The 17,500-nt window shown below is 47.8% G+C and overlaps 1 protein-coding gene across 1 annotated transcript in view; it reads right to left on the reverse strand.

Annotated features, from left to right (window-relative positions):
- loxl2a (lysyl oxidase-like 2a) overlaps nucleotides 1–17,500 on the reverse strand; it is an 87,982-nt gene that overhangs the window by 9,426 nt on the left and 61,056 nt on the right. Inside the window, exons 6-8 of the mRNA XM_063209862.1 lie at nucleotides 14,479–14,662; nucleotides 10,060–10,211; nucleotides 9,716–9,883 (exon numbers count right to left, since the gene is read on the reverse strand). Coding sequence (XP_063065932.1) covers nucleotides 9,716–9,883; nucleotides 10,060–10,211; nucleotides 14,479–14,662 — 504 coding nt within the window. The remainder of the gene's footprint in view (nucleotides 1–9,715; nucleotides 9,884–10,059; nucleotides 10,212–14,478; nucleotides 14,663–17,500) is intronic.

Raw genomic sequence — 17,500 nt, forward strand, 5'->3', positions numbered from 1 at the left:
TGTATGCATACATTCAATTAAACACATTTCTCCAAAACAACAACATTACCGGTAAAAATAGCATTCCAAATACATCAAACATTTCATTTCACCCCGCCAGGTAATTCAAGTCTCTGATTGGCGGACTGGGCTTTAACTATCCCCCTACCCATAGTTCGTGTTTCCCAGGGGAGGAAAAGTTGTCGGACCAGGAAGTGTGTGCGTTTGTGTTTGTGTGTGCAATGTGTGGAAACTGGAGCGGTTTGGGATTATGGAGCGATATCGGCAGGTACCTCACCGAACGCTGCGATGGCTGGTCAGTCAGGTAAGTACAAAAAGTTTTTGGAGTGTTGGTGTAACATTGAGCTCTCAAATGCGGTTGCCGGCTCCGCGAGTGAAAGTCTCAGATTCGCGTGTGCGCGCTTGTGTATGGAGGTGTGTGCAGGTGTCCATGTATGCGCCTGTGAGCGTGTGACGTTAGCAAGCTACATTGTAGCGTGCTGCTCAGTGGCGTCTGTGAAAAGGGAGGGCTGCCTTTTCACATTTCCCCCATCCTCTGGAAGCTCGCCACTGGGGTGGCGAGACAGGTAATCCGCCACCGCATTCTGTGTGCCCGCTCGATAGCGGACCTCGAAACTGTATGGCTGCAAAGCCAAAAACCAACGGGTGATGCGGGTATTTGTGTCTTTCATCTGCCCGAGCCACTTCAAGGCCCGGTGGTCAGTTTCTAAAACAAACTGTCGGCCCAAGAGATAGTAACGAAAGGAATCAAGGGCCCATTTTACAGCAAGGCACTCCAATTCAACAGCAGAGTACCTTGTCTCTCTTGGGAAAAGTTTGCGGCTTATATAAGCCACAGGAAGCTGCTGATCTCCTTCGCCTTGAAGGAGCACGGCTCCCAGACCAACACCGGAGGCGTCAGTCTGGACGGTCATCGGCTGCTTGAAGTCTGGACTCTGCAGTACTGGCCCACTGCAGAGGGCCTCCTTCAGGTCGTTGAAGGCCGCCTCATGCTGGTCCTCCCACCTGACTCGGACTGAGCCAGACTTTCTGGTGAGATCGGTGAGAGGGGCCGCTCTGGTGGCAAAGTTGGGGACGAATCTCCGGTACCACCCTGCGAGCCCCAAGAAAGAGCGGACCCCCTTCTTGGTCTCTGGCCGTGGGCAGTCCCGGATCGCCTGGAGCTTGTCTTGTTGGGGCTTGATGACACCGCGTCCAACGATGTGCCCCAGGTAGCGCACCTCTTGCTGAACGAAGGCACACTTGTTGGGCTGAATGGTCAACCCTGCTTGATGAATGCGGCGCAACACCTCGGCCAGGTGCTGCACATGCTCCGCCCAACTGCTGCTGTAAATGATGATGTCATCAAGGTAAGCACCCGCGAAGGCGCCGGTGCCGTCCAGCACCCGGTCCATCAGGCGCTGGAACGTAGCAGGCGCCCCCTGCAGGCCAAAGGGCATCACAGTGAATTGAAAGAGGCCCTGGGGTGTTCTGAAGGCGGTGTAGGGTCTTGCTTCTTTGGCCAGGGGCACCTGCCAGTACCCCTTACTCAGGTCCAGTGTGGTGATGTACTGGGCGCCTCCCAGACGCTCGATGAGGTCTTCAAGTCGGGGCATGGGGTACGCGTCGAAGTGTGACTGAGCGTTCACCTGGCGGAAGTCGATGCAGAAACGCATTGTGCCGTCCTTCTTCGGCACAAGGACCACTGGGCTGCTCCAGGCACTCTCTGAACGCTCAATCACCCCCAGTCTCTGCATGACCTGCAACTCCTCCCGGAGAGCAGGTAACAGTCGCTCTGGAACTCTGTACATCCGTTGTCTGGCGGGTGTAGAGTCCTTCAGACGGATGGGGTGCTCCGCCACTGGTGTGTACCCCGGCTGGTCACTGAACAGGCTTTCAGGAACAATGGCCTGTATTTCTTGCTGCTGCTGACTGGTTAGATGGGACAAGTCCACTGTCCCAGCTGGCTGTTCGGTCGGGAAGAATTGCTCGGGGGTGTCCTCTTCTTCTTTCACGGCCTGCACCAACAGCTGTGGACTTGGTGGTGCCTCCCGTTCCTTCCACTCTTTCAGGAGGTTGACATGGAACGCCTGCCGCTGTTTCCTCCTCTCTGGCATCTCCAGCTCGTAGGTGGTGGGCCCCATCTGTCTGATGATGCTGTAGGGACCCTGCCACTTAGCGAGCAACTTGTTCTCGTCGGTGGGCAGGAGAAGAAGGACTTTCTGGCCAGGCTGGAAGGTTCTCTGTCGGGCACTCCGGTCGTACCAGGTGGTCTGAGTCGCCTGGGCCTTCTGGAGGTTGTCTCGGACGAGGCTGGCCATCTCCTCCATCTTCTCCCTCATGGCAATGACGTAGGAGATCACGCTGGATGCGGTGGGCTTGGGCGACTCCCAGGCATCCTTCAGCAGGTCAAGGGGTCCGCGGACATGTCTGCCGTACAGGAGTTCGAATGGCGAGAACCCCGTGGATGCTTGAGGTACTTCGCGGTAGGCAAACATCAGGTACGGCAGCCAGCGGTCCCAGTCTTTGGCGTTGGAGGACACAAACTTCCGCAGCATGCCTTTCAATGTTTGATTGTACCTCTCAACAAGTCCATCCGTCTGGGGATGGTAGGGAGTGGTCCTGATCGCACTAATACCCAACAACCCATAAACCTGCTTTAAGGTGTTAGACAGGAAAGCTGTCCCCTGGTCTGTCAATATTTCCCGGGGAATTCCCACCCTTGAAAATAGCTGCAATAGTGCAGGGGCAATGGCTCTAGCAGTAACCTTACGGAGGGGGAACACTTCAGGATAACGTGTGGCATAATCGCATATTACCAAAATGTACTGGTAGCCTGATTGTGTGCGCTCTAATGGTCCTACAATGTCCATGGCTATTCGGGTGAATGGGACATCTATCACTGGCAGTGGTTGAAGTGGGTATGGCCTGACTTTGTGTTTGCTGTATAGCTGGCATGTGGGGCATGTTTTGCAGTGTTTTTGCACATCAGTATACAATCCTGGCCAGTAAAATCTGTCTGAAATCCTTTGCAAGGTTTTCACACTTCCCAAATGTGCAGACCAAGGAATGTCATGACCCAAACACAAAATTTTCTGTCTCAGACAGGTCGGAATTACCAGCTGCTCTGCACTGCCATCTTCCGGCTGATGATACAGCAAGCCATCACGCACAAAGTAAAATTCACCCAACAGGGTCTTTTTCTGGCCTGTGCTCACACCTTCAACTTCCACAGCTTGGTTAAACAGCACTTTCAGTGAATCATCTTGGTTTTGCAACTCTTTCAGATCATCAGGCACTTGCCACATATCCTTCACTGCATCAGGAACTGCCTCTAGCTCTGCACCAGACATGACTTTAACTGTGCCAACTAGTTTGTCATGCCTACGCTGTCGGCGTGTCTTCCTGTCTCTCAATTTTACAGGGGGACAAATATTTTCTCCACTGTAGGGCATTTCACGCAACAACTCTTGTGCCTTTTTAGCCTGCGCCCTGGTAGCAACGCAACTCATTGGGAGAGCCGTCTGCACCAGGTCTGGCAGAATCACCACATCCTGACCTAAGACAACAGGATAATTCAAGCCTTCAACAACACCGGCTTCTAACCTGAACATCTGGTCTTGCACTTTAACAGACACCAGTGCTATGGGGTATTCATGGACATCACCATTCACACACACTACTCTCAGTTTTTCACCAGTCATGGCTTCAGGCTGCTGAACCAGGTGTGGTTGCACCAAAGTGTGGGTGCTGCCTGTGTCCAGGAGAGCCCTTGCCGGTTTGTCATTCACAATTACATCCATCACTGGCACACTGTCAGCATACACCGCATCAGTCTTAGGTCTAGGCACAGAAACCATACTGCAGCTAGCGCCTTTAACTTTCTTCAGAGGACAAGTTCTCGCCCAATGGCCTGGCTTACCACAATAATGACATACAGCCTGTGTGTTGGCAGATGTGTTGGTGGATGTGTCAGTAGGTCTAAACTGAGAAGGGTGTTGAGGTGCATAGTGTCTAGTGCTTGGGCCCCTACTCTGTGCACTACTCCCCGGACCAGGACCAACTCCACTCCCATATCCCACAGACTTACCCTTCGGAGGTTGAGGTGCTCTGTTGGGCCCTTGGGATCTGAAGTCCTTCGTTCCACGGCGGGCTGACAGGAAAGCGTCAACGAGCTCTGCAGCCTTCTGGCCTGTGCTGGGGTTGTGCTCTTTAACCCACACTCTCACCTCCGGGGAGAGCGAGCGCAGGAATTGTTCCAGAATGAGCACTTCACCAATCTGTTCTACGGTGTGCTCTGCCGGGCGAATCCATTTTTGGTACAAGTCCTTCAGTCGGTTGTAGAATTCTTTCGGCGTCTCACCAGATTGAATGTTCGGCTCCCTGAACCGTGTTCGGTAGCTTTCGGCGTTAATCTCATACTTGGCTAGGATGGCAGTCTTCACCTTGAAGTAGTCCACAGCTTCATATGGGTCCATGGCGACGTAAGCAGCCCGAGCTTTGCCCGACAGGTACGGTACCAGGAATGTAGCCCACTGGGCTAGGGGCCACCTGTAGGCTGTGGCGAGGCGTTCAAAGGTGGTCATGTACTGCTCCACATCGTCACCGTCCTCTAGCTTTGGCACTGCTGCTCTGGTCCACGTTGCCGGCGCTGGTGCTGCTGGATCTGGAACCAGGGTCGCTGGGCCTGCTGCTGGAGCTGCAGTCATCCACGGGGCTGGTGGTGGTGCTGGATACCCTGCTGATGGTGCTGCTGGGAGGGCTGCTGCTGCTGGATGCGCCGCTGGTGCTGGGAGGGTTGCTGCCGTCGGTTGCGCCACTGCCGTTGGATGCGCCAGTGCTGCTGCTACTGCTGGGAGGGCCAATGCTGTCGGATGCACCGTAGGTGCTTGGAGGGCCGCCATCGCTGGATGCGCCGCAGGTACTTGGAGGGCCGCCGTCGCTGGATGCGCCGCAGGTACTTGGAATGCCGCCGTCGCTGGATGCGCCGCAGGTACTGGGAGGGCCGCTGTCGCTGGGTGCGCTGCTACTTGGAGGGTCGCTGGATGCGCTGCAGGTGCTGGAAGGGCCGCCATCGCTGGGTGCGCTGCTTCTTGGAGGGCCGCCGTCGCCGGATGCGCTGCTGCTTGGAGGGTCGCCGTCGCCGGATGCGCCGCCGCCGCCGCTTCTGCTACCACTGCTGCCAACGTGTGTGCTGCGTCTGCATTCTGCATTGCTGGCCTCACTCCATCTGGCTGCTGCTGGCCTCCACTGGAACTCCTGCGATTGTCCTCCAGCTCGTCACGGACATTGCCCAGTTGAATCTGGATGCTGCGCCACCGCTTCTCTTGCTTCTCCATCTCTTTCTCCTGCGTCTGCATGGACCGTCTCAGTAGGTTGTACAGGTCTGAAAGGTTGAATGAGTCTTGCGGTCTGTCGCCGTCGTCAGGTTGTGTCTGTGGCTCTCCTCCAATGGCTCCTTCGACCTCTTCCTCACCTGGACCCATAGACCGCGGAACGTATTTGAACAAGGGGGGGCCGCAAGGGGGGGACCCATTTTTGGACGGGGGGTTTGGGGGTTCTCCCCCAAGAAAATTTGCGTTTCTTAGATGCAATTCCATGCATTTTAATACATTTTTGCATTAAATCTTTCGCCGGACAAGGCACTGAAAAGACGACGGACGGTCCATCTTACAGACAGACGTCTAGCCACCCCAGGCCACAATCGCAAGAGGTGGTCAGTGTCACCAAAAGTTTAGGTCGGACAAGATGCATAGTCGAGGCTATGCGCTGTATAGCCTACACGGACACGCATACATCATCACACAACAAAAGCAGAATAAAATGTTCAAGCACCGGTGGAAACGCAACTGAAAAACGGTCGGCTTGCTTGTACCGGCACTACTCTCAAGCACTGAAACGCTAAACACAAAGAAGTGAACCTTCTGGAGTGCATGGCTATGTTTGCTGTTTTATCGGAGCTGGGCGCGCGCACGAGAGAGAGAGAGAGAGAGAGAGAGAGAGAGAGAGAGAGAGAGAGAGAGAGAGAGAGAGAGCGCAGATACATCACGTTGCCACGATGATTTTACTAAATGTCCAAACAGCAACAACACTAAAAAAAACATATCCAAATCCAAATCAGCATGACTCACCTATACTGCCCCTTACATTGATGGAGGTTGCAAAGATGACTACACTTTCCTGGTAATCCACTATTAAAACCTTTCGATGGATAATGGTTGGCAGTAGCCTATTCCTTGCCGTGTGTTCTTTTTTGTGGGTAGTGACACTGTACTTGGCAGCGGTGATTGTCAATAAAAAAAATAAGCAGAACTTTTGCTAAACTTGCGTGTGTGCTCTAACATTCCCGCGGCACGTTGCAGGGAGCACTGAAGCACCATTCTCTACTGATCGAAGACGGTGAAAGCACATGCGAGCCTCGCGCTTTCAGATGAATGAGTGGCAACGCTTGCTATAGCCTACGTTCCCGCGGTAACCTGGCTTCTTTGCATCGCTGTCTGCTCAGCGAAATGATTAACAGTAACACCGTTTTGGACGGTTTGGCGAGATGACTTAGCCTACAATGGGAAAATGCATTAATGCAGGGTGCACTCCTGCTGACTGCACATCTCAACCTCTAGCCTACTTCTCCGCGTGATTTTCAGTGCTGCACTGTTGCTTAGAACTCCAGATTTTGGAACATTCACGCATGTCAAATATTAATATTGGTTAAGGAAATATTGGTTTAGGAAAACGCTTTATTGCATTATTACAGCATGGGTTGTGTTTAAGTTTGATATTGTCCACAGGTTTTGACTTTTTTGAAGGCCTTCATTCATTTATTTTTCAAAAAGTTACCCGGGCCACGGCCCCCCTGGCCCGGCCGTTTCCGCGGTCCATGCCTGGACCCAGGGGGTTCTTCTTCAACTTCCTGTAAGCCATCTCACTCTGCTTGCACTTCTTCCTTGTTGACTTTCGTGTCGGCGCCACGATCTCACTTCTCGACACCAAATGTGAAATTGGTGAGCCCTCTGGCTCAGGTTTCACTGCAGGATGGCCACCAAACGGAATGAAAGCGAGCAACAACGATGTCCAGTGCAAATGAAGCGGTGTAGATTTATTTACAGTGCTCTAACCAAAAGGTGCAGTAACAAAAAGACTTTTCAAAACATAAACAAAAATCAACACAATGGTTGTTCAAAAGAATAAAATAACAATAAATCTGAGCGCAGAGAGCCCAATACGTTTTGCAAAGCGACAGTCTCAGGCACCAACCTTTCTCCTAGCCTCCAACAACAGACTGAGCAAAAAGTGGGGTTTTTATACAAACAAACATAATTGGCAAATTACATAATCATTGGACTACATCATTGACTGATTGGTTGAGACCACTATGCAAGAAAAAGGGTACAGCTAAAACAATGCACTACTTCATATTCACTGTTAAACTACATTCCTAAACAATTGACATTAAACACATTACTGTATGCATACATTCAATTAAACACATTTCTCAAAACAACAACATTACCGGTAAAAATAGCATTCCAAATACATCAAACATTTCATTTCACCCCGCCAGGTAATTCAAGTCTCTGATTGGCGGACTGGGCTTTAACTATCCCCCTACCCATAGTTCGTGTTTCCCAGGGGAGGAAAAGTTGTCGGACCAGGAAGTGTGTGCGTTTGTGTTTGTGTGTGCAATGTGTGGAAACTGGAGCGGTTTGGGATTATGGAGCGATATCGGCAGGTACCTCACCGAACGCTGCGATGGCTGGTCAGTCAGGTAAGTACAAAAAGTTTTTGGAGTGTTGGTGTAACATTGAGCTCTCAAATGCGGTTGCCGGCTCCGCGAGTGAAAGTCTCAGATTCGCGTGTGCGCGCTTGTGTATGGAGGTGTGTGCAGGTGTCCATGTATGCGACTGTGAGCGTGTGACGTTAGCAAGCTACATTGTAGCGTGCTGCTCAGTGGCATCTGTGAAAAGGGAGGGCTGCCTTTTCACAATTCCAAATTTCAAATGAAAAAAATGGCAGTTTGACTGTAACTAGCTGCCAAAAAATATCACCCTTCCCCCCTCTCACACACATCTCTATCATCTCTCTCTGTCTCTGTATTTCTTTCTGTTTTTGGCTTTAATTTAACTGTGAATTGTACTGAGAAAATGACCTAGTTGAAAATCTTTCTTGGAAAAAAAGGCCTATTTAAACTGAAGGCGGTGGACATTCCTTTTGCCCGTCTCCTCTTGAATACTTTAATAACTGCTGTGCTTCGCCCAAGTCTCCAGAGTGGTGTCTAATTGTTTGTGATGCCCTTTAACATTGCACACACAGCGCTTGGGGCTGCTATTCATTTTCTAATGGCGACTGGCAAACACATACACAGACACACACAGACACACAGACACAGACACAGACACAGACACACACACACACACACACACACACACACACACACACACACACACACACACACACACACACACACACACACACACACACACACACACACACACACACACAGAGGAAAGTGTGCTGACAGAAGCATGATGGGGTGGTGGAAATGAGCTCCTGACAGCAGCCCAGCAATAAAGCTTCAAAGCTCTGGCCAACGACTACCTCCATAACTAGCAGGGTGTGCTGGTTCATTCACACCCTCTGGCATACGCCACACACACATACACATACACACACACACACACACACACACACACACACACACACACACACACACACACACACACACACACACACACACACACACACACACTTACTTTTAAGGCCCGAGGCCTATGTTAAACTTAAGTGGTCCTGACAGGACAGGCAGTCAGGCACCCAACATACGCACCACTGCCAATGGACTGCTATGCTACGCACACGCACACATCTATGCATGCGCACACGCACACAAACACACACACACACACACAAAACCATGGCCTGGAGTAAAACCACCCTGATCCGCTCCACCTGGTGTTCCTAAACAGAACACTTTTGATTCTTATTCTAGATCTCTAAGACGCTCAAAGACTGCTTGTCTGAGTACAAGAACTTTTGTAGTTTGACAGAAATGATTGGTGTGTTATCATTCATTCATTCATTTATTCATTTAATTATTTATTTATTTATTTATTTATTTATTTATTTATTTATTTATTTATTTATTTAATCATGCATTAATTTGTTTATTTCACAGCTTTTTTGTGGAAACAGATCTATATCTGCGTGATGTCTACTGCATGAATATGACAATCAGTCTTCTGTGGACTTTGGCCCGTCGTGTGAAAACAGGAAAGACAGCATGTAAAGGCATGTTAAAACAGAATTAATAAGGTTCCGAGGAGTAGGCCCTGGGGGACTCCACATGCCATGGGCATTTTTATCAGATTTATTTCGAATCCCAAGTCTGATGTCTGCTTTCCAAACAAGAAATCAAAGGCCAAGTCAATTTTCTATAACTTTTTCAATTTTAACAGGCCAGCAGAGTGAAAGAAGATGTATTGATGTCACAAATGATATTTGACTTGTGTTTTTTGCAGGTAATTGTATATCCACTGGCAGGATGGCATACACACACAGACAAGTAGGTTATGATTTCCCTCATTCACAACACACACACACACACACACACACACACACACACACACACACACACACACACACACACACACACACACACACACACACACACACACACACACACACACACACACACACACACACACAAACATCCATAAAACATAGGTGTTCTTCTCTGTACCTGGAAGGCGTTGCTGGCGAATCCAAGTCCGAGTTGTCGGCAGACCACCATGGCCTCCATGATGCCCCAGTTCTCGCTGCAGACCGTGCCCCAAACCATGGAGCCGTTCTTATGGGTCAGGACCTCCACTCGGCCCTCGAACGGGTTACGACCCCCAGCCAGACGCAACTAACACACAAATACATGAACACAAACAGAGATGAACACATTACACAATTGTGGGAAGTTTGGATCTCACTATCAAATCTTATATCATTTCTTCTTATATTTTTTCTTACTGAATCAAAACATATGGTAGTACATTTGTTGTTGTTCTTGTTTGTGTGTGTAGAATGTTCCCTCACCTGGTTCTGGAAGCCCATGGCGGGGACGTTGCATTTCACTCCGGCGTCCTCCTCGTGGCTGCAGTCCACTGACTCCTGGTTGAAGCGGCAGTCCGTCAGGGACTTCTCGAACCCGGAGCACTGCACCTCGTTCATGTGGACAAAGCCCATGCCTGAGGAGGAGAGAGAACAAACACCAGAACAGAACTTAGAACAGCCAGAGAGACAACAGCAGAATGTTAAGAAGCAGTAAAACAGCATAGCAGAATTTAGAACTGCACGAGAACATTGCAGCAGATCTGTGGACCAGAGACCCATCCCTAAGGAGAACACCAATGCAGAACTTGGAAGGGGTGGAGAACACCACAGAAGAATTTGATATGAACCTATGATGTGAGTACAGTATAGTCAGACGTAGCTATTGTGAGCTGGGTGCGTTTCTCGAAAGCGTAGTTCTTAGCCAGTTAGCAACTTTGGTAGTTGTCAATGGGAAATTGCATTGCAAACAACAGAGTAGCTAATGTAGTTAGCAGCTATGGTTTCGAGAAATGCAGCCCTTGTCTGAACTCTACCATACAGGACAACGGTATTTGGGGAATAACACCTCAGAACTTTGAGGAACACGATACACTAAGGTGGGGAACAAAGAACACCAAGTACAGTATATGAGAAGCTGAAAGTTTACCCCAAGGTCAAATGCACGTTTGTAGTCCAAAAATAGACATTTTGGCAGGGGACATACCAGAGGGAGAGAGTGTTGAATGTGCATTGTCTATGAGACATTTAAGCACTGTTTTCCACAAGATGTTTAGGAAATATCAAATTTATGGATTAAGAACTAGACAAGCATGAGGACATTTCAAAGATCTTGTTCCAGTGGTCAATGTTCATGTTTACGGCTTATTATGGGGATTTCTTTTCCTTTTTGGTTTCAACACCAGAGACATAAATTTCCATTGTGCTCATACACACACACATCACCAAACACTACAGGCAGTTAGCGTTCATCTTGGCCTTTTTTTCTGTCTTTCTTTGGCTCGTCCGCACGAGACAGTTTTGCAGGGATGATTTGTTCACTGCACTTGGCCAAAGACGGCAAAGCTTCATGCAGCTTTCCGACAGTTTCCCACAATCACTCAGCATCAACACTTCCCATCACACTAGAGTTATAGCTGTACGTGAAGTAATGGATTTTCCATCATAATGAAAACCGTGATTCCTCTCCTCTCCTATTCCTTCTGCCCCAAGCCAAGGACTGGCGTGTATGATAGGGGCAGGGAAGCCAACAGGTTGGGACAAAGGGGTCACTTGTCCTGGGCCCAGGGAGAGAGAGGCGGCCTAGAAGAATTGGATCCTCATTACATTGCATGTGTTGGAGTTCGGGCCCTTTCATAAGTCTTTGTCCCAGGCCCAGCCAAAAGCTGCCAGCGGCCCTGCATAGGGGAGTTGGTTGATTGGGATTTATGTCTTCATGTATTCAAGACTAGAGCTGAAGCAGCTGATGGGCGATGTTAATGTCATAACTTATTCAGGATGTGAATGGGATGCAGGGGATCAAATGGTGATGACAAGCGGAGATAGTAACTAACAACACTGATTGGGTCATTTGTCAGAAGGATTTTGTTGCTTGTGTGTGTGTGTGTGTGTGTGTGTGTGTGTGTGTGTGTGTGTGTGTGTGTGTGTGTGTGTGTGTGTGTGTGTGTGTATGTGTGTGTGTGTGTGTGCTTGCTTGTGTGTGTGTGTGTGTGTGTGTGTGTGTGTGTGTGTGTGTGTGTGTGTGTATGTGTGTGCGTGTGTGTGCTTGTTTGTGAGTGTGTGTGTGTGTGTTTGGAAGGATGAGGAGAGCTTTAAGGAGTATCAGAGTCTTCACGTCGCAGCTGGTGGTGTTTCTCCAGTTTTGGAAGACAACACTGACAGTTAACACCAGACAAATCTCTTTCTCTCTCCCACATCTTCTCTCTTTCTCTCTCTCTCTCTCTCTCTCTCTCTCTCTCTCTCTCTCTCTGTCTCTCTCTCTCTCTCTCTCTCTCTCTCTCTCTCTCTCTCTCTCTCTCTCTCTCTCTCTCTCTCCTTTCCCATGGAACAGACAGTCAGCAGGTTTCCCGCATCTACAGGAAAAGACATTTGACCAGTGTGTGTGTGTGGGTGGCTGGGTGGTCATTGCTTGTAAAACACCTTATAACTGAAAAGCTAGTAATGTTCAGCAGTAGAACATCTCACACTTCGAACTTCCAGGCTTGTAAAGGCTAGTACTCTCAAGGCGTGTTCAAGCTGAAAGAGAACCGTGCCGGCGGCCATTCCCACATCTAATCTTGAAATGTCCGGTGTGTTCACGCCTTTGGCCTGAGCGTTCGGGAACCTGAAAGTTGGTTCGCGATGCAAACCGAAAAATACTTGCTTTTTTCCTGCGAACCATGACGATAACATGGATGTCAGCAGCTTCATCTGGGTAACACACTGCCACATACGAAAAGTTAAGAGCCTGGTCTGAACGTGGGTTGTTCGTAGGTAAGCACTATAGCTCCGACCATAACTGGTGCAGGAACAAGAACCGGCATCGTTCTGGTCGGCCAAAAAAACAGTAACAGATACAGGCGGGTATAACTTTCCATGCCATAGAAAGATAGAATGTTATCATGTACAATCTATGGTTCTTACCTAAAGAATCGTTGGTTATATAACATCTTACTTCTAGAATCTCCATAGTCCTGGTGGAACTCAGATCCAGAAGACAAACAACAGCTGGGACTTAATCTATCAGTGGAACAGGATGTATACCATGAACATGTCGTCGGAACATCTGCCACATAAATATATATGATGGAGGGAAAAAATACTTTGGAAACATTAACATTAACACTGAAGAGCCAATCGTAATCAGTTGATGTTCTATGTGCTCTGTGCCAAGGTAATAACGTTTTAGTTGTGAACACAGATGGCAAACAAGTTTTTTCATCGCTTGAGTCATTTTCACCGCTGATAAAATATGATTGGTGAGAAGTTTCCTCTTTTTTTCTGGCTTTTTTGTTTTTCAAGCTCGAGTGCGGAACACATGTGCTTCAAATCTCTTCCTGCACTGCACATCTCATCTCCCCACCACTCTTCTCCACTCCTCCTCTTCTATGATCATTTGGCTAACAGATGTCACACAAAAAAACAGACCTGAGTCAGAGAGTCAGAGAGTGCAGAGTCTCAGACTGTTCAAAGGGGTTTTCCATGTTTTCCCCTCCATATTCTCGTCCGTCTGCCTGCCTGCCTGCCTGCCTGCCTACCTATCTGCAGGGCCAGAAGGGTATCACCAGAGATTCTTTAAGTATAGAGATATGCCATTGTAATAGGTTGCTATGGGCACCTAACATGACCAGGTTCCGGTCTGCCTAAAGGGGGTGTCATAATGCTCCTAGCATTGAATAGAACAGTCCTTAGGTCTTCCTAGGTCTGCCTAATAGAACCAGGAAACTATGGGCCAATGGAACCTCTCTCTCTCTCTACTCTCTCTGGTATCACTACAGCCCCCTGATCCCCTCTCTGCTGACTCTGGAGTCTGCATGGCTTAATCTCTGGGCTCGCCTGCCGGCTGGGGGATTCAGATTCAGAGGGACCTCCCTGACACCCGTGCCGTGTGGTACAACTGATACCGCGCTACTCAGCAGGCATTCTCAGCAGCACTCTCCAGTTATTTCACACCATCCAAGCAACGTGCCGCGCTGCCAAGACAAAGGTCTCTCTCTCTCTCTCTCTCTGCTGGCTGGGAACTATACCTGCCAAGCAGACAGCGCGCCGCTGCTGGATAGGAGCCTAAAACATCACTGGCTCGACTTCTGTCGTTTCAAGCTGCGAGGCTCTGCCTTCAAGTCCAAGGCCCTCAGAATAATGCGAGGCCAGGTCTTCAAGGTCTCAAATATTAAATCAAGTTGACCTGAAATAGCTTGTGTTAAACCAGACGGAGTTGAATTTCACTGTCACAGGGATTCAATTATTGACAGTAATTGTGCCTAGCATGATTAAGCCTAGAAAGGAAGCTACTGTATGAACATGTACCATAGGGGTAGCAATTGGAATTGGTAGTGGTAACAACTTTTTTAATGGTAACACTTCTTGTGTACAGTCTAATGACCATGACCCGTTAAATCTAGGTAGATTGTATGATTGTTATTGTGGGATATTATGGGATGGTGTTAAAGGATTTTTTTTTTTTTTTTTTTTTTTTTAACCCATCCACCACCCCCCCTTATGGGGGACCTATGTTGTCTTCCTTTTTTTCTTTTCTTTTTCCTTCTTTCTTTTTTTAATTTCTCTCCATTTTTTCTTTTAAAAGCAAAATGTAATATACAATAAAGGATAATAAAAGGATAAAGACAGGGAAAAAGGAAGACAGGTGTTAAAGGATTTTGCAAACCTTTTTTGTTTTTTTGTTTTTTAAACTATGTGATGCCTCACCTTGGCCCATTCTGCCCCCGGTGATGGCGTCCTTGGCACTGCCATAGCCCAGCTCTCTGCACACCACCGAAGCAGCCACCAGGTTCCAGTTGTCGTCACATACCGTCCCCCACTGGCCGTTCTTCAGCACCTCCACACGCCCCTCACCAATCTTGGCTCCGCCCCTGAGACGCACCAGCGGTTGCTAGGGAACAAGATGAGCGGACAAGTACATGTAAGTCTTCATAGTAACAGTAAATGTTTCAGGAATGAAGATGTACACAGTAATTACGAAATAAAACTAACAGCAACAGCATTCCACTAACTACTACAGTAGTGGAAAACAATTCCACTACAACTACTACAGTATTCAATAGAATTCATGTTACTGTGCTGACATTATTTATGTTAGCCTACTACTATGTCACGCCTTACAGCCAACAAAAACAGAGGCAGAAAACAGAACCAGAAGAACTACTATGCTAAACATCTGGCGTAGCAGTCCCATGTCGAATAGTTGTTTGGGGAAGAAAACACTGCAAAACTCTGAAAACAGCATTCCACAGAAGATCTTAAACATGATCAAAGTGTTTGTTGTGGACAAATTCTGGAGGAGCACTTCATTTCAGAGGGTCAGTGAACATTAAAGCAAATATTTTGGGAAACACTTGAACATTTGCCATCTGGCTCTCGTTCAGGGCCACTGCTAAGGTTTTGAAGGCCCAAAGCGTAACTGGCCAGGAGACCTCCCCCATAATTAAATTGTAATAATAATAATCTTCTTACTGATAAATATATGTTCTGTTAAATAACTCAATATTTTTTTGCATGACGTTTTTTTTGTGAATCTCCATTTAATAGGCCCCAATTTTGGGGGCAAAGTGGTTGGTGCCCCAGCACTGGTTGGTGCCAGTGGTGTAGTGTAGTCTACATTTTCATGGTGGGTATACTCTATATTTGACCATTTTGTGAAGTGGGTATACTGTATATATTTGTGCTATTCAAAATAATGGATCAATAAATTTTAAGTGGGTATACTGAAATCCCTGAAATTTTGAAGTGGGTATACTCTGTATACCCGCGTTCTAGGTAGACTACACCACTGGTTGGTGCCCTAAGCACTCTGCGTACTTTGCTTACTGTATGTCTAGCAGTGACCCTACTAACGATACTTCATAATAATCACTAACTACTGAGGGCTTCTGCACACCAGCTCCCACAAAGTGCTGCGCACTGCTCAGCTAAAATTCGATTTCATTGTTTTCAATAGAACCACGCAGACTGGCGCCGATGTCCGCGGACATTCACCGATGTCGGATAGCAATTAGAGACGAGTTCTATTTTGTCGGCGCCGCCCATTGACTATCAATGCAATGTTCGAGTGAAATTGGGTTTGGTGGTCCGAATTCTGTCGGAAGCAAAAGTGCGCCGCACTTTGTCGGAGCCGGTGTGCAGAGGCCCTAAGTCTGACCCAAGGCAATGGATGAGCATAGACATGCATACTACCAGGACATAAGGCAGGAATGAATGATTCTATTCCTGAAATGATCAACACCTCAAAGATGTTACGATTATCTTTTAAGGAATATTAACAAAGTAGCCTACTATCCCACGTCTGATTCCTTTCTGACACTTTCCAGCCTTGGATTTAGTCTGCCAATACGACTAGCCTTTTATGGACGATCCCATCATTACAGTTGTGTGAAATAATTTAAAACATTTTAAAGATGTCATGACTATTAATAAATGTTAAACACAGTCTATTGTGGGGTGGTGTGGTGCTATTCCCCACTCCTACCTCTCGCTAACCTTCATGTCCTGTCACGTCTCAAACTGTCCTGTCAAATAAAGGCCTAAAAGCCTGATATATTTAGTCTGTTAGTTAAATTGCCAAAGTTTCAAAGATGTGCAATACTAAAAACTAAAAAGTAGTCTGTAGTACTGTGTACCACGCCTGTTTTTCTCTGACATCTTTCAGCTCTGGTTTGCTAGGACTGGCCTGTCCCATCTCAGCAACGGATGATGTAAGCAGTAAAATTGTGTGAAAACATTAATGTTTTCAAGATATTATGATGTGTTGTGAAAATACTCTCCCACGTCTGCTTTTTCCTGACATTTTCCAGTCTTGGATTTAGTCTGTTAGGACTACCCTGTTCCATCAAATCTATCACTGATGGTGATCTAACCAGGCAACATTGTGGAACAGGACCAGGACGTGTGTTGACGTGCTGCAAGGGTTGTTTACATGCAGGGCTGGACAGGCCATATGGCATAGCGGGCATTTCCTGGTGGGTCCCGCACCCTCATGGGCCCCTATTTTCAGAAATATAATATAAAAATATATAGAAATATAATATATATAAAGAATATATTTATATATATATATATATATATATTTTTTTTTATATATATATATATATTTTTTTTTTTTTTCCGAAAATAGGGGCCCACGAGGGTGCGGGGCCCACCGGTGAGTCAGTTCTGCGCCGCTAATGATGAGTTGAGGCAAAAGTGCCCCGGCCCTATTTCTTCCCCAGTCCAGTCCTGTTTACATGCCTAAATGTTTGGATCACGCACCTCCGATTGGCCCTCCACACCAATTTGCTTCTGGGGCTGTTTCCATGCAAACAGTTTACGGTAGCGCTAGCCTCAACACAACCACTGACAGACACAGCGTCCTTACATCACCCCGAGAGGATACTGACCTGGAGTGCTTTTGTTGGTTTTTATTTATTTATATATTTACCCTTGCTTTGGTCTGCCTGCAACCCCACGCAAAACACATTCCCACACACACACACACACGTGTACACACACTGTATAAACATTCATGCACACGTGCACACACACGGCCGGGACACACACGGCCAGAACACACACACACACACACGCACGCACACACATACACAAACACACACACACAGGCACCTGAATGTCCTACCAGTCCCATTTCCTGAGGACACACACACACACACACACACGCAAAAGCACAAATACACGCACATGCACACAAGCACACGCACACACACACACACACGCACAC

The sequence above is a fragment of the Engraulis encrasicolus genome, chromosome 11, assembly GCF_034702125.1.
Source record: "Engraulis encrasicolus isolate BLACKSEA-1 chromosome 11, IST_EnEncr_1.0, whole genome shotgun sequence".
Classification (NCBI taxonomy): Eukaryota; Metazoa; Chordata; class Actinopteri; order Clupeiformes; family Engraulidae; genus Engraulis; species Engraulis encrasicolus.